The sequence below is a fragment of the Paralichthys olivaceus genome, chromosome 12 (assembly GCF_024713975.1).
Source record: "Paralichthys olivaceus isolate ysfri-2021 chromosome 12, ASM2471397v2, whole genome shotgun sequence".
Lineage (NCBI taxonomy): Eukaryota > Metazoa > Chordata > Actinopteri > Pleuronectiformes > Paralichthyidae > Paralichthys > Paralichthys olivaceus.
The window spans coordinates 6573305-6595296 of record NC_091104.1 but is presented as its reverse complement, the minus strand read 5'-3'; the positions used below and the strand labels follow the sequence as shown (position 1 = coordinate 6595296).

At 44.6% G+C, this 21992-nt stretch overlaps 3 protein-coding genes across 3 annotated transcripts; 2 read left to right on the top strand and 1 right to left on the bottom strand.

The window, feature by feature from the left end:
• Positions 1–131: 131 nt before the first annotated feature.
• slc39a9 (solute carrier family 39 member 9) lies at positions 132–5991 on the top strand. Its single transcript, XM_020108536.2, has 7 exons — positions 132–667; positions 869–977; positions 2720–2926; positions 3280–3348; positions 3648–3733; positions 4262–4396; positions 4756–5991. Exons 1-7 carry the CDS (start codon positions 572–574, stop codon positions 4987–4989), a joined length of 936 nt encoding a protein of 311 aa, XP_019964095.1. The 5' UTR covers positions 132–571; the 3' UTR covers positions 4990–5991.
• Positions 5992–7917: 1926 nt separating this feature from the next.
• On the top strand, positions 7918–16036 carry plekhd1 (pleckstrin homology domain containing, family D (with coiled-coil domains) member 1). The gene is made up of 14 exons (XM_069535420.1): positions 7918–8071; positions 8471–8646; positions 10004–10097; positions 10225–10314; positions 10572–10648; positions 10810–10901; positions 10981–11033; positions 11297–11391; positions 11482–11575; positions 11973–12181; positions 13055–13187; positions 13525–13669; positions 13950–14093; positions 14686–16036. The coding sequence occupies exons 1-14, from the start codon at positions 8018–8020 to the stop codon at positions 14829–14831; spliced, it is 1602 nt and encodes a 533-aa protein (XP_069391521.1). The 5' UTR covers positions 7918–8017; the 3' UTR covers positions 14832–16036.
• Positions 16037–18013: 1977 nt separating this feature from the next.
• ccdc177 (coiled-coil domain containing 177) lies at positions 18014–21548 on the bottom strand. Its single transcript, XM_069535414.1, has 2 exons — positions 21408–21548; positions 18014–20669 (listed from the first exon to the last, which is right to left on the bottom strand). Exon 2 carries the CDS (start codon positions 20655–20657, stop codon positions 18111–18113), a length of 2547 nt encoding a protein of 848 aa, XP_069391515.1. The 5' UTR covers positions 20658–20669; positions 21408–21548; the 3' UTR covers positions 18014–18110.
• Positions 21549–21992: the final 444 nt, after the last annotated feature.

The following is a 21992-nucleotide window of genomic DNA, read 5'->3' as shown; positions in this document are numbered from 1 at the left end:
AAAGAGAGATGAACAGAAAGTAGAAGTGAGCAGACATGTGGAGGAATAATTAGGAAATAAGAAAAGAAAGTAATAAGTAAAAAAACTATGTGACGTAACAATTAAGCTCCTCCCCGGAGACGTGGCAGTCTGACGGGATGAACTCTGACCCGGAAGCACTTCCCACAATCGGCATCTAACAACACGGATGTGCCGTTAGCATCTCTGCTAGCTGCCAACCAAGTCGGGGGAGTTGTTTCATTACAACTGACACCTGAACACAGACGAAGCGACGCGGGTCGGTTCTGTTGTCTCGAGCTCTCGAGGATCCACGTGTCGAGACGCTCAAACAGCACCGGGCGTCACCGACGCGCGTTAGCTTAGCGCTGCTAACCGAGGCCGGAGGCTGCACCGTCTGTGTTTCAGCTAACGTGGATGTTTTGGTAGGAAGCAGAAACGAGCTCACAGCTGTGGTTTGACCAGCAGCCGCCGTGCAGGGGCATGCTAACTCCACCGACACGTGGTATCAGTGTAGGGTTGATGGTTTAGCTCGGCAGGAGATTGACCCAAGAGAAAAAAGGAGCTAGCAGCCATGGACGATTTCAGCTCGATCAGCCTGCTGTCTCTGGCCATGTTGGTGGGATGTTACGTGGCCGGGACGATTCCTCTGGCCGTCAACTTTTCAGAGGTAAGTTCCTCAACAAGCTAACATCTGTGTCACCGCTTCCTGCACCTGGAAGCTAACTTTATCAACATCTGCATTCCGTGTTTGTGAAGAAGCGAGTTTACCTCCTCCGCTTCATGAACCGTGTGTCGTCATCAGTCACCAGTGTGTGAGTGTAAATCGATGTGTCTCGTGCTGATGTTTCGTTTGTGCGTGTTCCTGCAGGAGAAGCTGAAGCTGATCACGGTGCTGGGAGCTGGGCTCCTCTGTGGGACTGCACTGGCTGTGATCATCCCTGAAGGGGTCCACGCACTTTATGAAGAAATCCTTGAAAGTACGGTTCATCCAACACAGTGTTGTCACTTTGAAATGTATTTTTTAATCGTGCACACGTTGTTAGAGGGACCTGAGAGGCAGAAGACTTTAAATGAGTTATCGCTCAACATTTGTACGATCAGTAAGTGTCGTAGCAGAGGAGAATTAATGTTGTGATGAAGTCTGATCCAAACATTAATGTTTAGGACTTTTCAGGATCTATTTTGGATCATTTGTTAAATGTTCAGTGTGTAAAATGTAGTGACATGTAGTGGTGAAGTGTCATGTTGCAGCTGAATAGTCCTCACCTCACCCAACCCCCCCTCCCCACTTGAGAGAGAACCTGTGTAAACATTCAGTTTCATTAAAACTCAAAAGGTTTAGTTTGTCCAGTCTGGGCTATTGTAAAAAAACATGGCGGCCTCCGTAGAGAGGACCTCCTGATGTAAATATAAAGTAATTAAATATAAACGGCTCATTCTAGAGTGAAGAAAACAACAATTCGTTTAAATAAGGTGAAACAAACAAATGAAAACATCACTAGGATGATTTCATGTAAAGTTTCTGCCAATAGATTAATTTCACTTAAATCTTACACACTGAACCTTTAAGTTTGTGAAACATCAGAATTCTGGCAGAACTACATCAACGTCCACGATGAACTGAAAAGGCTAAAAAAAACATTAGAATTCATTTTTATAAAACTATTGTTCGTAAACTCTCTTGTTTGACAAAGCCCAAGGTGATGTCTTCAGGTCCGTTGTTTAGTTTGAGCATTTAAAACTAAATATCCAGTGGACGAACCCTGAACTCTGTATCACTGAACAGTGATAGATCAGAATGCAGCACACCAGAGACACTGAAACCTTTTTTGCTTTATCAGTTGTCAAAGAGTTTGCTCATTCTTTATTTATATTAAAGTTTTATTTGGTTAAGTTGACATGAAACTTTTTCATGCAATTTCTGGCTTTTCAACCTGTAGGAGAGGGAAAAAAGTGAATTAACTTTCTAAGTTAAAGGAACATTTATTAAATATAAACTATACGGACATTAAACTAGTTTAAGCTTTAATAATAGTTTCTATTGCTGACGTCTAATTGTGTCCAGATTTCAGTTTGAACGTCTGTTAGTCTCTTAATTCTTTACAATCTTGTAAATGTTTGTACTTTGCTTGTTCCAGCGCCTGTTTGAGGTTCCTGACCTGCAGAGTCCAATGTTTAAAATGATCTGATGGTACACATCCTGTTGGTCGAGCATGTGACTGAAAAAGTGCTTATATGCTCATTGACCACTTTATTAGGAACACCTTTGCATTAGCACAATTACCCGATCACATGGCAGGAGTGCAATTCATTAAATAATGTGAATAAAGTTAAAATGATTTGATGCAAGTCACGTCAACATGAACCAGAATCTCAACAACATCATGTGGAATTCATGTCGAGAAGAATTGAGCCATCGGAGGCTTTAACCAGTATTAGTATGAGGTTATAAAATACTCGCAGACATACTGTATATAATATTTATATAACATATGTAAACAGATCCAAGAGATTAAATACAACCCGTCGACCTTGTCTAACACAAATGTTTGTTTTGTGATCATTTGCATATTAAGTGAGTCATGGAGAAATGCAACATGTGTTTTCTGTTTTCTGTTACGAGCAGTATTACAGATCTGAATCTCTCTGTTATATAATATTTGAGATTTAACAGTTTATCTGCCTCTTGTCTGTTCACTCCTCACCTGTGTGTCTGCAGGTGGGCATCAAAGTCCCAGCCAGGTCAGGGATGTGGAAGTGTCCGACTCGAAGGTAAAAGTCGAAGCTCTCGGCGTCATTGAGAAACACGAACATGAACACGGTCACGAGCAGCTTCACGCCTGCATCGGAGTGTCTCTGGTTCTGGGCTTCGTCTTCATGCTGCTGGTGGATCAGATAGGCAGCTCTCACGTGCACAACACTGAAGGTGAGAACAAATGCAAAGGTTAAAGCAGCTTAAGGATTTTCTTGTTAGAATTGAACAGTTGGCAGGTCCAGGATTTGTGGAGACTGTGGTTTTGGAAGACGAAGGTCATTTTTCTCATCCTGGTTTAATATTCTGATAATCATTTTGTTGAATCACACCCAAAACGCCCCCACATAGCTCAGCTGCAAATTCAGTTTCCCTGGATGCTCCCACTCTCTGAGCCAAATCATTTCAGTGCTTTTATTTCAGCTGCCAACGCTCTGCAACATATGAAACCACACTACTCTGTGTGGAGATTCTGAAGTGTGATTATAATATCTGATATATGTTGTATTCTTTTCTGACTGGTTTAGATCCAGAGTCAGCGAGAGCCAACTCATCAAAAATCACCACCACCCTGGGTCTTGTGGTCCACGCTGCAGGTGGGTCTGGGTTCATTCATCTCATTAAGGGACGCTGCTTCTTAATGTTAACTAAATTAATAATTGTTTTCCTACCATTAGATCTAGTTCAACAAATTCACTGTGGGTGCGATCAGACAAATCTTGTTTTTTATAACATTCTAAAACCTGCTCTTGGTCATTTTCTGCTTTTCCCAAGTTTACTTAACCAACTAACTCAAATTTAAGCACCAATCTGATTATTGAGTGTTTTCAACCCAGCACAGTTATTTCTTAAACAATATAATCATCAGGACCTGATGTGTGATCTTTGCTTCCAGCTGACGGAGTGGCGCTTGGAGCTGCAGCCTCGACTTCTCAGACCAGCGTTCAGCTCATTGTTTTTGTGGCTATCATGCTGCATAAGGTAAAAATGGTTCATATCAATATTTAGCAGCAGTGGAGCAGAAACAAAACACCAAACATTCATCAGATCTGTGAGCGTTAGCTTCTTGTTTGTAGCAGGCACTGTTTTCTGATACTTGATTGACCTATTCAATAATTGGCAGAGTGATCTGTGTGTTAATTAATAATAATAGTAACTGGCAGGGATTTAAATTCCCTGTTACGACGACAGATTTCCATCAGTTGGATTTTAGAGAAGCTGTTAATGAGATCATTGTTGATCTGAAGGGAAAAAGTGAGGGGAGGGGTGAGGGGAGGGGTGAGTGACACTGTTCGTGCGTCTGCTGCACGAGACCGACATGTAAACCGTGGGCAGTGTGACGGTAAAACAGTTAACGACATAAATATGAATCCAACGACACGTGTAGAGTTTTGTTCCTCAGCTACCTTCATCTTTTTAAATGTATTTTAACATTTTTAATATAAAAATGCAAATCTAATGCACCGTGAACATAAAACAATATGAACTGCACTGCTTTGTCGTCTGCAGGCCCCAGCAGCGTTTGGTCTGGTGTCTTTCCTGATGCATGCTGGTCTTGAGAGGAACCGCATCCGCAAACATCTCCTGGTCTTCGCCCTGGCGGCACCTGTCCTCGCCATGCTCACATTTTTAGGCCTCAGTCAAGTAATTATTATAAAAAATATATATTTATTATATTTTCCAATTGTCACTTCGTATTTTATCATGAAATATTCGTTGTTATTTCATTGAATAGACTTCTCATAGATTTTTCTGGTGATGTATGAAAGTTCTTCAGAGCAACAAAATGCAACTGAACCAGTATTTTCTGTTTGTCACTGTGTCACTCAGCCTGGGGCAGAGCCGCTGTCCTCACATCTCAGATATTTGTCAGGGCCGTTTTACTAGAGATGGTTTTAAATTTCATTAGCTAAAATAAAATAAAATGCATTTCATCAACATCTGATCTGAACGTTTCTTGGTGGAACATTTTGTCTTATGTTGTTTCTGTCTTTCCTCCTCAGAGCAGCAAAGAGGCCCTGTCAGACATCAACGCTACCGGTGTCGCCATGCTCTTCTCCGCCGGCACCTTCCTGTACGTAGCCACCGTCCACGTCCTCCCTGAGGTGGGGGGCGGCGGCCACAGCCACGCTGCCGCGGGAGGCAACGGAGGGAAAGGATTGAGCAAGGTGGAGGTGGTAGCTCTGGTGCTGGGCTGCCTCATTCCTCTGGTGCTGTCTGTCGGTCACCACCATTAGACCCCAGCTCAGGATGGATCTCAGACGGGTGTACAGGGGAACGAACTTTGTGGATATAAATGTCTTATTGCTTGTCGGCTGATGGATCTCGTGGACCAGACTCGTTTCGGGCGCATCTAATGACTCAAAACTGAAGTTGACAGGGAGTGAATGACGTTCGGGAGGTGAGAGTTGTTGCAGTGAAAACTAAATCACACAACACGGTGGTTTTCTTCTGACACGCACGAGCGATCGTGGCTCAGCTGCTGCACGTGTTGATCCTTTTCTGACGGAGGCCACGGGACGACTCAGTCGCTCAGTCTATTCACGTCACTGTGGAGTTTTCAGTGTCGCTTTACCGTTGCTTGTCCAAAGTCAAAGAATCAACCCTGATTTCGATTCTGTGATGTTTTGCTTGACGGCTGTTGCACAGTGAGATTTAGATCAAGATCGTGATACTGAGAAAGAAAACCTTTTTTTAAATTCTGTGTAATTGTACAGCTCTCTTAAAATACAGAATCATTTGAACTGATTGCCAAGTGCCATATTTGCGAGTTTGAAACAGACCCCGATGAAATGACGCCGAACAGTTTGTAGAAACTTTCTCGGCCTGACGGGAAACTGCGTGTTGATGGACACTTGTGTGTTTTCTACAAATGAACACGTTCAGATTTATGGTCCATCCAGTTTAAACCAGGTCGACTCTTCTATTTGACCCGATAAGATTCTGGATGTGTTCATTTCTGTTCTGTTTTACCTGGAGATGAATCATAAACTGTTGTTAGGAAAACTCTGTATTGAAAAGTGACTGTGTGCTTTGTGTGGAGGTGGAGGGTGATTCCAGCAGAACTGAATGAGCTATTGAACGTTCCTCAAGGTCATTAACTCGCTGAACTCACGTAGGGACCATCGGCTCAGGAGGACGGACATAGTACAGATTCTTTTGGAAACTTTTATTTTGTTTGCTCCTGGAAGATTTATTGATTATTACCTGAGCAATAAATGTAAAAAAAAAAAAGAAAAGTCGCTTTTTTTCTCCGGACTGCATCCGAGTCTTAAATGTGATTGGCACACAGAGACCCGCCTCCCTCCGCTGATGTTGACGCATTCAAACGTCAGCAGGCTCCTCCCTCTTCTATCAGGACTCATGGATGTTGTGAGTCTGAATCACTGATCCTGCTCCAAGCAGCGCTCATGTGTTTGTACATGTATGTTATTCACAGCAACTTCTTCCTTCCACGATTATCATCATCTCCTGTGAGATGATGAAACTGCTTTTAATTTAATATTTTTATTTTGAGAGGGACAGAGTTTGCAGCACAGACACAGAAGGTGACAGACGATCTCTGTTAAATGTGTAAATTTAAAGATCTTAAACTCGACTTGTTAATTCTAAACTTCTGTGACGAGAGGAAGGAAGAGGTGGCGGTTTCTCTTCCTGGCGTGTTTGAGAGAGAGAAGGTGGCGAGTCGCGTGCAGACCAGCAGCTGCACGACTGTTTTATTTTTTATGAAATACAAAAGGGAAAAAAAAAAAAACATTGTCCGACATCATGAGTGTGCAATTTCAGTTAAAGCCCTGCTGAGATTTCATGGTTTTCAATTCCTGAAATGAATCCAGAGTTCACTGGTGTATTGTGAGTCCAAGAAACCAAAATATATTCATGTAATATTCAGTTAATGTGGTGCAAACATCACAAAACCGGAAAATCCTCACATTTCACAAACTGGAATCCTTGATTCCTTCTTACAAGAAGCTAACAGTTATATTCTCTGTTCATGTGTGTGTGTGTTCGATGCATCATTAATCAAAACTTCTATCCCAAAGTTTTTCTCTAAATATTCTGACTTAATAAACATTTATTAAGAGTTTAACATGATTACTCATCAGGACTGTGGCTGAAGGATCGTCAGGTTTTGAAAGATCAAGTTAAACTAAGCATCAGATCCAACCTCTGTTTATATTTTGTTATCAGAGCTGTTAAAAGTTCATTCATGGATACACAGCGAGATGATAAACTATGATTCACCACAGTGAGATGTTTAAAAACCTGCTCCAGTTAATTGTTTCTGAATAAATAAAAACCTCTTTGATTATCTGAATCACCAAGCGAGAGAAAAGTTGATGTTTAGGACAAACTTGGTTTTAGGACAGAGACAGTTTGTTTAATTGTGTTTTTTAATATGTGTTTAACTTTTTTTTTAATTGAGTGAATTTAAAGATGCAAAATACTGGGATTTGATTGGCCGTTAGCACCTGCCCTTCAAAGTAAAATAATGTAGACTAGTACTTTAATCCTCTGTTTGTCAGGTCAAATATTTAGTGTATTTATTAGACGTTAAATTCACTTTGTTTCAGGTCTCATCACACATCTAGATAAATAGGAAAGTTTTTCAGAACTGTAAAATATCTGCAGGTGAACTTTTAAAACGATCGATTCTTACAAACCAGAAGAGACGACGTCACGTGTTGAATCCAGAGAGTTTTGGGATCAGATTAATATCTGGAATTGTTCCCGTTGGCGTTTTTCCTTATTCTATTTCATTTTCTGCCATTCCAGAATGAGTCTGCCTTATTTCCATATTTCTGATTGTGAAAATCAGTTGTAAAGCAACGTGTTTTATGACGATAAAATAAAAGGTTTTTTAACTGGTGGAGATTCTGAGGTTTGTTTTAATGATTGAACACTAAAATGCACTTTATGTTGGTTTATTAAAAGCACTTCTCGATATGAAGCAGGTGAGAAAACTCATGTTAACTCTTCTTGTTGTCACGTTTTCAACAAACATAATATTTCAGAGGCCTTATTTATAAATGTTCTTTAAACTCGTGCAAACTGAAAATCCGAGTTCTCCCGTGTTCCTGTGAAGCGGCTGAGCTGTTAATATCTTTATAATCTGGTGTCCATCCAGTCTGACACATGTTCCGTGAATTAATCTGATACTCACGACTCTAAAGCTGCATGTTAACCGCTCAGATTCTCCATCCTCTTTGCTAGAGAGCCGAGCGGCCGCAGCTCTGCCACAGATGTTCCCCTGATTCACGGCTGATGCTCGGAGGGAGGCAGAGACCAGAGAGCTGCCAGGAGCTGGAGACCTTTTCTGTGAGTACAGATGTCTGAATAACAGCTTTTACCGGCTGGGATGTATCGACTGGGTTCAGGTTTCCCTCACCCATCACTCCCAGTACCTCTCCTCTCCTCCTCTCCTCTCCATCCCTCTCCCTCCCTCTCTCTCCCTGTATCATCCCTGATTTCCTCTGTGCTGGTCTCTGCCGTCAGTCTGCCTCCAGCCCATCAGTGTATTGGCAGCTGCATATTTCCAGCCTGATGAGTTATTGGAATTTGTTTGCTACTTTTCCTGCTTTGTATTGAAGCTGTGTGTGTGTGTCTGTGTGTGTCTGTGTGTGTGTGTGTGTGTGTGTGCTATCGGGCAAATTGTCATTGATTGACTATTGTGCTTTATATTTCTATTGATATTTTTCGCGTTGCACCGCCTCCCAGGGCGAGGTACTGTCAGAGAGGATGTTCTCGTCTTCGTCCAGAAACTCTCTGTTCTCGCCCTGGTCGTCCATGGAGCAGTCGGACAGTGAAGGGCTGGACATCAGCACCAAAGTGCAGCTGCACGGCGTCCTGTGGAAGAGGCCTTTCGGACGCCCGTCGGCCAAGTGGTCCCGCAGGTGAGGCGTGATCTCTGTCAGGGGTCATTTTTATATTTAATCCTCTGGATCCAACAAAGAGCTTCAGGTTGGTGCAGCTGAACTCCTGCCTCCATTAAAATTTAAGTTTTGAGAAAATCATATTTTTATTTAATTTTAAAAAGTTACTTTCCTCCGACAGCCACAAAAACATTGAATATTTGTAGTAAATAAATCAAACACCTCAAGTAAAAAGTTGTAATCGTCTGTAATATGTTCAACAACCGTTAAAAAATAATCAAATTAACATTTATTGACACGTGTGAAGAATCTTTAACACGTTCATTTAGCTTCACAGCCTCAGTTTAAATTGTCTTTGCTGTTTTCCTCGTGTTGAATTATCAACATCTCTTCCTGTGGGATTCTAAAGCCAGACTGTTGACATGTGTATTAGCGGATTGCTTTATGTAACGACAGGATAAACTTGTCCTCAGACGTGTTCGCAGCGCGGCCTCACTGTATCCTGAGGGAATATATTTGGATCGTAAAGTGCCTGGATTGGTTCCTTATGTCATGATAATGCTCTTAGTTTACATAACGGTGACAATACGGAGGGGGGGGGGGGGTCCAGAGAGTCCATTTGCAGCGCAGTCATGTGACCTTGGCTTCCATCATAAAGGTCAAAAGAATTTGAACGTGCCAAACCAGAGACTCAGAGGGTTTATCATTTTAGTTGGAGACACCAGATTAAAATCGATTCAATGCGATGATGGTGACAAACCCTCCGAATTGTTTTAAAGCAACACTACGACTTTTATTTACCTCAATATGTCAGCGTCCAATTGAATTTGACGGTCGAGCGAGTGTGAACATGGAGAACGTTTCTTCGGTGAGTGGGTTCGATCCCTGAGAACTGAGTGGCAGCTCCAGCTGTGAAGTTAAAAAGATTCAGAAGTTATTAAAAACCAGTTTGTCTCCAATATTCAGCAGGAGACTTTAGAAATAAGAAGAAGTCTGAACGGAGTTTGGTGGATTTGTTTCAGCAGCAGCTCTTCTGGTTCAGGAAGCTGAGGATCATGGGTAATATCCACTGAGCTTGACAGACACCATGTGTGGCTGCAGGGGGCGCTGTTCCTCAGTTAAAGTCACGTATAGTGTTGCTTTAAATTCCCTCAGTCAAAAAAAAAATACGGACAAATTTAAAGTTAGAGGCAGAAACTGTGATGAAAGAATTATTAAAACCACTTAAACTATAAAACTGTGTTTTGTGAAATCCGACTTCGTTGCGTTGTCAAGCAGGAATATTTAAATCCGGTATATTTAAACAAAACATTTATATGGTTTTATTGCACTTGAGGTTTTGACTCACTGCTGCTTTATCCTCTTCCTCGGTTCAAAGGTTCTTCATCATCAAAGACAGTTTCCTGCTCTACTACGCCGAGAGCGAGAAGAGAAGCTTCGACAGCAACAGGTACTTCAACATCCACCCGAAGGTGAGCGGCTGCGTCGGTTTGTGTTTGATTTGAAAAATGTAATTTCATGAACATGTTTTTCGACTGAATCACTTTATTGTGTATTTAGTTTTTCTCTGTGTGTGTGTGTGATGTGTTTGTGTCTCAGGGCGTGATCCCTCTCGGAGGATGTGTGGTGTCGGCTCATGAAAACATGGGGATGCCCTTTGCCATCGTCATCAACCTGGAGGATTTCACTGTAATAACTTCTCATCATTTCTCAGACTCACAGATGTTCACAGTTTATTTATTAGACTTTCGACACAGACACCGGATAACAACAAATAAACACACAGAAGTGGACGTGTAATAAATACACACAGGAGGTTGTTTGTGTGACTGTGGTTTGATCCAAGGAAGAACACATCAGTCAGTGACACACGAGCCAGCTCCTTCATCTTTATTTTCTCAGTCCCGGCACGTTAGTGACGAGACGATTGTTTATCTGCTCCTCAGGGAACCATCGTCCTGGCGGCTGAGTCTGAGGAGGAGCAGCTCCAGTGGATGGAGATGCTCCAGGAGTCGGGGAAAGTGTGAGTGATTAGAAATCCTGAACAAATCACACAAACTGTACGAGTTGATTTTACAATATTCTCATCAGAAAAGGATCAAGTCACATTTTAAAGCAAGAAATTCTTGGCTGCGGCTCCAGTTTCATGCTCACAGTGTTTAACCTTCACTGAACCTTCACCAGCACGTGGAAGAACGCTCAGCTGGGCGAGGCCATGATCGAGAGTCTGGAGGCTCAGGGGCTGCAGCTGGCGAAGGAGAAGCAGGAGTATCTGGGTAAACACGTGAACTCTCAAAGAAGTTTAACAAACATGAAGCTGTTTGTGTGAAACTGTCTTTTGTTTTCTTTCTCCAGATAAACTGATGGAAGAAACTGAGGAGCTCAGTCATCAGCGGGCGCAGAGAGAAGTGAGACCTGTTCAACAACAACAACAACTTCAGATTTTTAATTTTACCGGATAAAACAGAAAATAGAAAATCTTCACTTTCTGTCAATCAATAATTTCCCTGATCGATTCATTCATTATTTCAGTATCTTTTACTTTTGTACTTTTCAAGAGTCAGTTTTTAAAATTGGGGATTTTTCACTTTGCTCCTGTAAAGATCTAATATTTGAGTTCGTCGTTCAGTTTCTCTGTGATGACACCGAATATGTTTTTTGTCATTTGCAGGAGCTGGAGCGTCTGAACCAGGTTCTGGAGGAGGAGAAGATGAAGTTTGAGGAGGTGGTTCTGGAGCTGAAGTCCGAACAGGAACAAATCAAACAGTAAGAACCGTCCTCTGGTCTCTTCACGTTCAGCTGCAGCGCCGGTCGCTCACAAACCTGTAACGTAACGTGACGTTGTGTCGATGACAGAGATCTGGACGGAACCACTCAGTCCCTGAAAGGTGTCGAGAGCGAGAAGGAGGAGCTGAGCAGTTTGACAGTGATGCTGCAGAAATCCATCGAGGTATGAAAACAAAAGGTCAAATAAAAGTTCTGCAGATTCTCCTGCAGAGTCGGTTTGATAAAATAATAAAACCTGGTGTGACACCAACACAACCAAGAATCAATTTAGACACTAAAGAAAATGTTGGTTTCTAGGATTCACATCTTTTCTGTGTTGTTCTTTCTTAACTTTTTGTTAAATTTGAAAAAACCAAACAGAATTTAAATTGAACTCCAGCTTCTTCCACACTGAAGCGTTTCCCGCAGCTTTTTAACATCAAAGCCAGTAAATGGACTTTGATTTAAGATGGTAACTGAACATGTTCATTAAATAAACATGAGACATTATGACGTCTAACATGTGATCGGCAGCACTTTACTCCTCTGCAGCTTTACAGAGTGAGAGCTTTGTTTTGCAGGAGCTGTCTCAGGAGAAGCAGAGAACCCTTGAGCTCCTGGGGGTGAAAGAGCAGGAGCAGGAGGAGGAGGAGGAAGAAGAGAAGAGCTCCTGCAGGAAGACGTCTGAGGAGGGAGACGAGCTCGGAGACGGAGATCTGCTGAAGGACCTGAGGCACATCGAGGAGCAGATGAAGATCCTGCTGAAGGAGAAGGAGCAGGCCGACGAGAAGTGAGTCCTGGTTTCCTTCAGCTCCTGGAGCTTTTCTGAATGTTTTGACGTCCACAGATCAAAACCGTCTTCGTCCAACTGGAAACTCTCCTTGTCTGAAGGGTCAAACTCTGCTGTGTCCACTCACAGCACTTGCTAATGGCACAGAGGATGTAACTACTTGTGGAAATGTGCATCGATCCCTGAACCACCATCAGGTATTGACTGTGCAGCACTAACGTTGTGCAGCGACTCACAGCTTCGTGTTTCCATCAGTTTCTCCTCTGACACGAGCGGCTGCAGGATCCACACACTCTCCCACAGAAACACTCACACACTCAACCTGGATTTAGTTTTCACTCGTTTCTATCACACGTTTCAGTTCAATTCAATTAATTGCAGGAAACATGTTTATTTTACAACAATCAGAAACCTGAGTGAACTCATCAGATAGTATTTATTATATTATTATTATTTAATGTGAATTGCATTTTAATTTACTGTGGTTTTTATTTTTCTGCAGTGTATAGACTGATTTTTATATACATATATATTTATATATAAAGATTGATAACTGATCTTCCTTCATTGGAGGAAATGTGGGTTTTACAGCTGAACATGAACAGAATAAAAACAGATAAAAAAAATAATAGAACTATAAAAGAACGGTTAGACACAGAATTCACAAGTTGCAGAAGTGGCAGTACAGTTAATTCAAGTGTATTTTTCAAAAGGTCAAACTATTTATTTAAGTGTCTCACAAATGCAAAATTAAGTGATTAATAATTCTCTGTTGTTATTTCTGCAACAAAGCAGCATGAGTTTAATCTGACGGAGTTTGGAAAAGGTTTTTAAATCCAGGCGACGTGCTGCACGTTTGTTTCTGTGCTTCAGGCTGAGGGAGAACGATCAGCGAGCCAAAGACCTGCAGCAGGAGAGGGAGTTCTACTCGTCTCAGGCCCAGACGCTGCAGCAGTCGCTCTCTCAGCTCACTGTGGACAAACAGCAGACTGAGGCCGAGCTCAAGGTAACGCAGCATGACTCAGCATGACTCGGCACGAGGTCGGCACATTCAGTTGTAAACGTGGTTTCACTGGATTGTTTTTCAAAACAGTTTTTCACTTTTCTTTAATATGAGATTTTAACTTTTCACTCATTTCCCACAGAATAATTCAAAATCAGCAGGTTTCCACTGAGATCCAGAAAAATGACTCATCTTTAACTTCATCATATCAAGAACATGGACTGATTTAAGGAGCACGTGTGTGTGTGTGTGTGTGTGTGTGTGTGTGTGTGTGTGTGTGTGTGTGTGTGTGTGTGTGTGTGTGTGTGTGTGTGTGTGTGTGTGTGTGTGTGTGTCACAGGCGGAGATCCAGTCTCGGGTGGAGCTGGAGCACAGGCTGCAGCAGGCGGAGGAGGCTCTGCAGGATCTGGAGAAAGGCCTGAACTCACTGGAGCGAACCAAAGAGCGAGACGAGAAGATGAAGGGGGACGTGACTCATCTGAGGAGTGAGTGCATCACTCGAACCCTCTCGTCTCCACGTCTGTCACGTTATTTTACCCTGTCAGAGTTTGTGTAGTTCACAATATTTTCAGCATCTACCTGTTAAATACATAAAATACACACCTGAACTCTTACAACACTTTTATTCTAACAGATGAACACACACACACACACACACACACTCTTGTGACTGCCTCTATCTGGACAGAAAGTGTATTACATTATTTATCATATCACACTGATGTATCTGAGTGTGTGTGTGTGTGTGTGTGTGTGTGTGTCCAGGGTTCTTTGAGGAGTGTATCTGTGCAGCAGAGATCGAGGCGAAGCTTCCAGCGATCATGAAAAACGCTGTGTACCTCCACAAAGCCGCCGCTCGCAGAATCAAGAGCTGCCGCATCCAGAGGAGAGCGTCCAGACGCCACTGGTGTAAGTGTGATCACAAGAAACACAACCTGTTCACACTGGATCCATCTGTGTTCACGTCTGCAGCAAAACACCGACTTCATTTTATTACGCTTTAAAATGTTGGTTCACATCTATAAAAAGAAACTCCGGTGAATCAGTGTCAGTCTGAGTCACAATTGTTCTGTCGTGAAGCCAAATATCAACCTGAAGTTTGTGTGTTTTAATCTTTTCTGTCTAAATTATTTTATAGATTTTATTTCACATTTGTCAAATTGCGTTTTTACTTGTTTTATTGTAAACGTCACAGTGAAACTAGTCGTAGCTGCAAGTGTTAATGACAATTTATGATATATATTAATACATTATTCTTATTAATGTCAAAGAATTGTGAAAAATATCTTCAAGTTTAAATCTTCAAGAGTTAAAAAACTAAAGATTTTCAAGTTACAATGAAATAAAAACTGGAACCAGTTAAAGTTTGTTGATGCTCAGTAAATAAAAAATCATGAATTGATAATAAGAATTGCTGTAGATTAATCCAACAGTTTAAAAATGTTTTCCTGTCAGTCAACAAGCTTCCTGTGAGCGTCATACACTTGTTGTGTCTCTGCAGTGAAACACTCGAAGTCGTTCGCTGTGGCCTCTGAGGGCGGCAGCATGGAGGATCTGAGGGAGACGGCCCGACGCCTGACCTCCGACAGCAGCTTCAGACAGAGCGTGTACAAGATCATCGCTCGCAAGGACGCCTCAAACACCTGAGAGGAGCGAGAGCGAGGTGGAGAGGAGAGGAGGTCCTGAGCTTTACCTCCACACAGTCAGTGAAGTAGATCCTCATCCCAAACCCCTCATCACAGTATTGTAGAGGAACACACTCAAATCAGTTTGATCCCATCTCTGGCTGCACGTTTAAATTATAACAAGTTCAACTGAGTGCATCAAGATAACGTTTAACAGACTCTCGCTGAATATTCAGTTTGTAAAAAGACTTCACGGACGTGGACAGAACCACAGGAACTAAAAGTCGTCTTGTTTCCATTAGTTTTATTATTTATTTTACGTCGGCAGGAGTCTGATGACAAATTCTGATCCGTCACATAAATAACAGCAAATAAACTCTACTCATCATCTTATTGCCACAACTAGAATATGTGAATTATTTTATAGCAGTGAAACGCAGCTACAACGATATCTGTCTCGCTGCTTTTTAGTTCCTGTTATTCTGTCGTCCATGAAACTGATTCAGATTTGATTTTACAACAGGAGTGTCCTCGTCAAACTAGTGAATTACACTTAACTAAGTATATTTACTCAAGTATGTATTTTGAGGTTCTTAAATCTGAAGCTACGACTTATTTCAAGAACATTTAAAGAGACTTTCCCTCTGAACTTCTCCGATGGTTGAACGTGATTCAATATTTCACGAAGACGAGAGAAAACCTGAAATCAAATTTGAGCCGCTGAATAAAAGCTGAGCTTTAGCTGATGTTACAAACTCTGTAGCACATGAATGATAGAGTAGAGACCTCACTGGTGTTTAAACAACAGTCGTCCGTGTGACTGCAGCCTTGTACCTTCAGTTTCCAGTGTTTTCATCACTTTCTAAAATGAGTTTTCAGGCGAATATAAATCAGAATGAAATATTTACAGGTCGTTAGCTGATAGAAAAGATGATGCACGTCCATCTTTAAAAAATGTTTGTTTTTATTTTACTCGTTTGTCCAGATTGTGTTAACAGAGCGTTCATGACAACAATGATCTCAGATGTGTTTGACTTTGACCGTTTCATTATTGCTACATATGAAAAACTGTTACTGAAGCAACTCAGTGTAATTAACAGAAGCAGGCAAATGATGATAATGTACAAATGTCAAGTGACCCGATGGCAGAATGAGAGAGAAGAAGACGGGTCGATGAAAGGACTGAGCAACATGCCTTGATGCTAATAAAGCTGTGTTTGAACCTTGTGAAAGTCTCTTCATTTCTGCGGGTCAAAGGCTGTCGGCTCCTTCACGTCCCATCATTAGCAGCACAATAAATGGCACTGTTACTGGTTGAGTAGAAAAACGTTGGTGTGGATCCATCGGAGGAGAGACTGGTTTGTTTTCACACTCACGAAGCTCAGTGTGGGCGGATCCAAGGTCACATGATCAGGACCTGCAGCACGACACGAGACAGAATTCAGTTTTATCACATTTATACGGGAAACACTTGGTCTTGACCTCCGTGTTTAGTTTAGTACAAAGCTGATTAATGGATTCAATGAAATAATTGTAAAACAATATAAAGTCATTTCTTGTAGATCTAGTGTCACACGATATTCATCAGACACAAACATTTCATGTGTAGTAAGTAAAGACGGAGCTGCCACTGATCCAGCTCCCCGCAGGCCGTCGTCTAATATTCCCACGCAGTCTCATTCACCTCCTGCTGCTCTATCCCATCTCTATTGCCATGGCAACAGCTCCGTCAGGGGGTGTATCGCCCTCTTTTTTCAATCTGAGAGATTGAGCAGGATTAGTGTGAAGTCAACAGTTTGTTTTTTTATGTCCCTGGGACGACGACACCCAGAGACATAATGTCTGGAGCCAGACAGACGGACGGACAGACAAACGGACAGAGGGACAGACAGATGGACAGACAGACAGACAGACAGACGAAGAACAGACGAAGAACAGACGGACAGATGAACAGACTGACGCACAGACAAACGGAAGAACTTCGTCTGTTTGACGAAGAACTTTGTCTGTTTGTCTGTCTGTCTGTCCGTCCGTCCGTCTGTCTGTCTGTCCGTCCGTCTGTTCATCTGTCCGTTTGTCTGTCTGTCCGTCCGTCTGTCTATCCATCTGTCTGTCTGTCCATCCGTCTGTCCAGCTGTCTGTCTGTCTGTTCATCTGTCCAGCTGTCCGTTTGTCTGTCTGTCTGTCCGTCCGACCCATTCTAGTGAAGGTGATAATCTCAACGTGACCTTGGATTTCTTCATGTTGTGCACAAACCTTCACTCGGACTCAAATATAAACTGATTAGAATGTGGAGGTCAAAGGTCAATGTTCTAGGCCACGGTGAATTCCCAGAACTCTTCTGGCCTCTTGAACGTAATATCTCAACACAAGCTTGAGGGAATTCTTCAGATTCGGCACCAATGGTCACTTGTGACGCAGAGAATAACTGATGAGAGTTCGGTGCCTGGAAGTCAAAGGTCAAGGCCGCTATGACCTTCGAAAACTTTCACTTGGAACCGAAAGATGGATTATTTAGGTTTGGGTGCTCAAAGGTTAAAGGCAGCGTAACAATACAGAAGGAGTGATGTAACCTGCAAAGGAAATAAAACTGGTACCTGTTGACCTTGGTACAGACACCAGGCAGCTGCTGGTAGCTGATCCACTGGAGCAGAGGTGGTCGTCTCTCAGAGCTCGTCTCTGTCCTCTGATGCTTCATCGGCACAGAGAAAGTGCTCACTGACTTCCTGTGCTGGATTGTCGGACCGGGGTTTTATTTCTTATGTATAAAAACGTATCCCTCGTTTGCTTCAGGGCTCTAGAACCATTTTTCTTTCTCTGCTTTTGATTTCTTCTCCTGCTCAGTGTTTCTCTCACAGGAGTGCTTCTTTAAAAGCCCCTGCAGTTGTCATGGACTTGTGCTTCCTGGTAAACAATGATTCTTTTCATTCAGTGGCTGAGAGACGAAGACGGGAGCAAAGAGGAAGAGAGTCTCTGCGCTCTCATCTAATATAAAGTCTACTGGGTTCCCACACAGGCTCTAGAGTCGATTACTGTATAACAGCTAAAGATATAGGTGGTAAGTCTCATTTCATCCACGATACAAAATGATTTGGTTTGCTTTGATAGAAGAAAAATGATCAAAATGTAATCAAAGCGGCTGATGGGTAAAGATATGTACGTACAAAATAACACTGTGGGTCAGAGGAAGAGGAGGAGGAGGAGGAAGAAGAGGAGGAGGAGGATAAAGCCGTTAAGTGATGAGGGTCATAACGAAGGCAAGAGCCAAGCACAGGACCAGAGTTCACATCAAGCTGTGGGTTTACTTCTCGTCCATGCTGGCTTTCAGCTGCGCTTCCAGGGCCATTTTATCGAACGTACGCATGTTGGTCTCCTCCCGCACTTTGTCTCGCACATGAAACGAGGCTCGAGCCACAGAGCGAGCGCTCTCCAGCACCGCCCTCTTCTCTCTGAAGATCTGCTCGCTCTTCTCCAGCTTTCTCTCGATGGACTGCAGCAGCTCCAGGCGCCTCTGCTTCTCCTCCTCCTCCACGCGCTGCCTGTTGAGCTTCTGGAGTCTCTCCTTCTCCTGGCGGCCCTGAGCGGCCCGCTGAGCCTTCTCCTTGGCCCTCTCCTCTGCCACTAAAGCCGCCTGTTGGGCTCGTTTCTCCGCCTCCTTCGCACGAGCCTCCAGCTGCTGCTGCTGCTGCATCTCACGCTTCTCCGCGGCCTTGCGTGCTTTCTGGATCTGCTTCTCCTCACGCTTGGCCTTTTCCTTCAGCTCTTGCCCTCGACGCTCCACTATCTGTTCATAATTCTCCAGGGAGCGACTGAGCTTCTCGTCCGCTGCCCTCCTCGCCTCCTCCCTCTCCTCCTGTTCTCTGCGAGCGATTTCCTGTATCAGGGCAGCGTGACGTCTCTTCTCTGCCTTGTTCAGACCCCGTCTCTCCTCCTGGGCCTGGTGCTCCTTCTCTTGCCTCTTCAGCTCAGCCATGGTGAGCTTCTCTTTCAGCAGCAGCCTCTCCTGCTCCAGCATGGCCGCCCTCTCCTCCTCCAGAGCCTTCAGGTTCTGTTCTTGGAGAACTTTCTTATGCTTCCCCTCTCGTGCCGCCTGCTGTAACCTCAGCAGACGGCTGCGCTCCTGCTGCTCTGCAAGCTCCCTCCATCGCTCCTCGCTCTCCTCGGCCTGACGCATCTTGGCGGCTGCTGACTGTCGTTCCTGTTGGCTCAGTCTTCGCTGGCGTATGGTCACCTGGGTCTGCCACACTCGCTGGCACTGAAGCACTGCACGCTGCTTCTCTCTGTCCTCCTGCTCTCGCCGAAGCTCCTCCATCCTGCGCTCGCTGTCCCACTGGAGATGAGCCACGTAGCGGGTCTGACTCATGATGTCTTCCTCCTGATATCTAGCGAGCATCAAAGCGGCGATTTTGCGGTCGCGCTCCGACACGGCCTTCAGGCCTCGACGCTTCACCTCCTTCACTATGCGCTCCACCTTCTGTGTTGTCTGAGGAGAGTGGCTCAGGTCGCCAAGGCTGAGGCTGCGACCCATCAGGGAGTTGAAGGTCGCCATTGTGCGTGCGCGGGGGCTGGAGAATTTCGCCCAGTGATCTCGTGCACCATCCCAACTGTAAGAGGAGGAGGCCCCGGACTCTGATGAGGTGCATGTGGTGGTAGTCGTGGTGGTGGAGGTGGAGCAGCAGACAGGATCCATCCTTCGCTGTAAGGACTCCAGTGAATGGCTTTTTACTTTCACCTTGGAATGTAATCCAAGATGTCCATTGTGCTGAGAAAACGCTCCTCCTGTTCCACCATTAGAAGACGTCCCAGAGCTCTGACCTGCAGGCTTTGACACCGATGACGCTAACGTGGAATTGGCTCTGGGGAAAGAAGGCGGCTTTGGTGTTGATCTGGGGAAAGTGTTTGAGGATTTACCACCAGAGGACTTCCTGACTACAGGTGGAGGACCAGACGAGAGCGGCCGCGTGGGTTTTACTTGTTCAGTTGAGGAGGACGAAGGAAGTTTGGCAGATCCTTGGAAACTCTTGGATGATGGCGTAGAGGTCGTAGAACCATTTTTGGAGGATTGAGGAGACTTTGCATGTGCAGGTTTAGGGGAGGTACTGAGGCTTGAGGCCGGGGCTTTAGATAAAAGCTCTGTACCTTGTTTAGAGGTTGGACCCGATGCTGGAGCTCTGGAGGAGGCGTTAGCATCAAGGACTGAGCTGGAGGTCACTGCAGGCCCAGATTTAGGAGGCTGACTGGAGCCAGAAGAGGATTTATCCAAAGAGGAGGACGATACACTACCACTGCTGTTCACAGTCGCCTGCTGAATCCTTCGCTTCTCCTCCCTGACAATCCTCTCCCTCTCCTCGCGGCACTGCCTCAGTTTGTCGTGCCTGTCCCTCTCGTAGACTTCAAACATCCCCGTAGCGACTCGCATGGAGCGTCCGGGAGCCTCTCGGGCGAAGTCGGCGAGCGGGCGGGGCAGCAGCTCCACGGGTTTGACCCCACATCGAGCACACGCCTCCAGGGAGCGGGGGCTCGTCAGCACGTAGCGGCTGCCCTCTGCAACCGGCGAGTCAAAGTTGTACAGGTCCAGGTGCAGCTTGGGCGACGGATCCGTCTGAGTCTGTGGCTGCTGCGGCGTTGCCCCCTGAGGGGCAGCATCTGGCCCCGGCGGGGAGGCGGCGTGGCAGGGGCTCGGCTCAGAGCTGCCAGTGGGTGGCGTCTCAAAACCAGCGTCTCCATCCTCTTCTGTTGCGCCGTCGGCTTCTGCTGGCAGTCGAGGGTGTTCAGTGGCCACAGCTGGCGTCTGGAGCTGTGGACCTTTACACTTGTTCTGCTCCTCAGCCTCCGAGGGGTCGACCATAGTTGGGTGATACTGTGGGCAGAGAGAGGGAGAGGTGGTGAGGGGGTGAGAGTGGAGAGTGGGAGGGGGTGTGATACACTAAAAAGTGGATAAAACAGTGGGAAGAGGTTTCAATTAGAGGATTATAACATTCAGTCCGAGGCTTAAGAGAGATGCAGTGCGTGGGGGAGGGTCAGAACTCAGTCTGCGAGCTGCACGCATGCATGAACACATATTCATGCACTCAGTGATTTTACACCAGATGAGACTTTTCCCCTTCAGGGAAAGTGACATAAAACACAAACACCACCGTCCTTTAATAGAGGAGCTATTTTTGGCAGAGTTACTGGGCCGAGAGAATCTGATTACTCATATCTTTCACTCTACATCACACAATCAACCTACAAGTCAGACCAGGCCCTGGAACATACATGAAGCATCAGCTCAGAGTGAAAACTGGGATTAATTAAAAAAAAAAAAAGAAAAGACAAGACAGAAATGAAATCCCTGGTTGGATCTGTGAGGCTCAGTGAAGGCCTGGACTTCCCTCCAGCGCATCATCCTCTGCAGACACGTGACAAATAGATGCACTTCAATTAAATTCAAATCAAAATCACTCTTGATCCAACAGATTGAATCGGATTGTGTGTTTAGTTGAATGCGCTGCAACAAGGACAATATGAATGTTGTCTGATCCTGTGGCTTTGGTTTCATTTCATGTCGCACCACACACACACACACACACACGCACAGACACACACACACACTAACCTGCCAGTTTGCAGAGCTCTTTCTGAACCGGTGCTTTGTTCCCCTGTAATCCGTGCAGCGCCCCTTGTCCCCCGCATAATATCAGGTTTCAGGGGAGAAGCCTCGGGCCGCGGACCCGGCGATGGAGCATCACATCGTCGCCATCCTCCAGCTGCAGGAGGACGGATGCAGACGGAGCCTGTCGCCGGGAATCAAACCTGCGTCCTTCCTGCCTCCTCGATGAAAAACAGAAACCTGCGTCCACGGGGAAGGTTGCAACTCTCAGACGTCTCCTGTGCAGCTTCCTGTTGTTGGTCCCTGCGCAAAGTGCGTCCGCTCGGTCTCCACCTGCTCCTCCTCAGCATCATCCCTCCATCTCTGCCTCCTTAGCTCCGCCCGCTCGTGGGAAATCTGCTGAACACACGGTGCAGTGAACCCACATCATTAATACACACGACGACGACACACTGGTGGTTGTGAGCTCCTGCTGCAGGCCTGTCCCTCTCTATGTGTCTGTTCATGAGTCTTTATCATTTAAATAATTGTTATCATTTGTATGCACGGTCATTAAAGTAATATTATATATATATTATATAGTATAATGTT

Excerpts from the sequence above, each read along its gene's own strand:
- slc39a9 (XM_020108536.2), top strand. The coding sequence starts at position 572 with ATGGACGATTTCAGCTCGATCAGCCTGCTGTCTCTGGCCATGTTGGTG. Across the intron at positions 3,349-3,647 it reads TCTTGTGGTCCACGCTGCAG|CTGACGGAGTGGCGCTTGGA; the intron begins GTGGGTCTGGGT and ends CTTTGCTTCCAG. Across the intron at positions 3,734-4,261 it reads TGGCTATCATGCTGCATAAG|GCCCCAGCAGCGTTTGGTCT; the intron begins GTAAAAATGGTT and ends TGTCGTCTGCAG.
- ccdc177 (XM_069535414.1), bottom strand. The coding sequence starts at position 20,657 with ATGGTCGACCCCTCGGAGGCTGAGGAGCAGAACAAGTGTAAAGGTCCA.
- plekhd1 (XM_069535420.1), top strand. The coding sequence starts at position 8,018 with ATGCTCGGAGGGAGGCAGAGACCAGAGAGCTGCCAGGAGCTGGAGACC. Across the intron at positions 10,315-10,571 it reads TCAACCTGGAGGATTTCACT|GGAACCATCGTCCTGGCGGC; the intron begins GTAATAACTTCT and ends TCTGCTCCTCAG. Across the intron at positions 10,649-10,809 it reads CTCCAGGAGTCGGGGAAAGT|CACGTGGAAGAACGCTCAGC; the intron begins GTGAGTGATTAG and ends AACCTTCACCAG.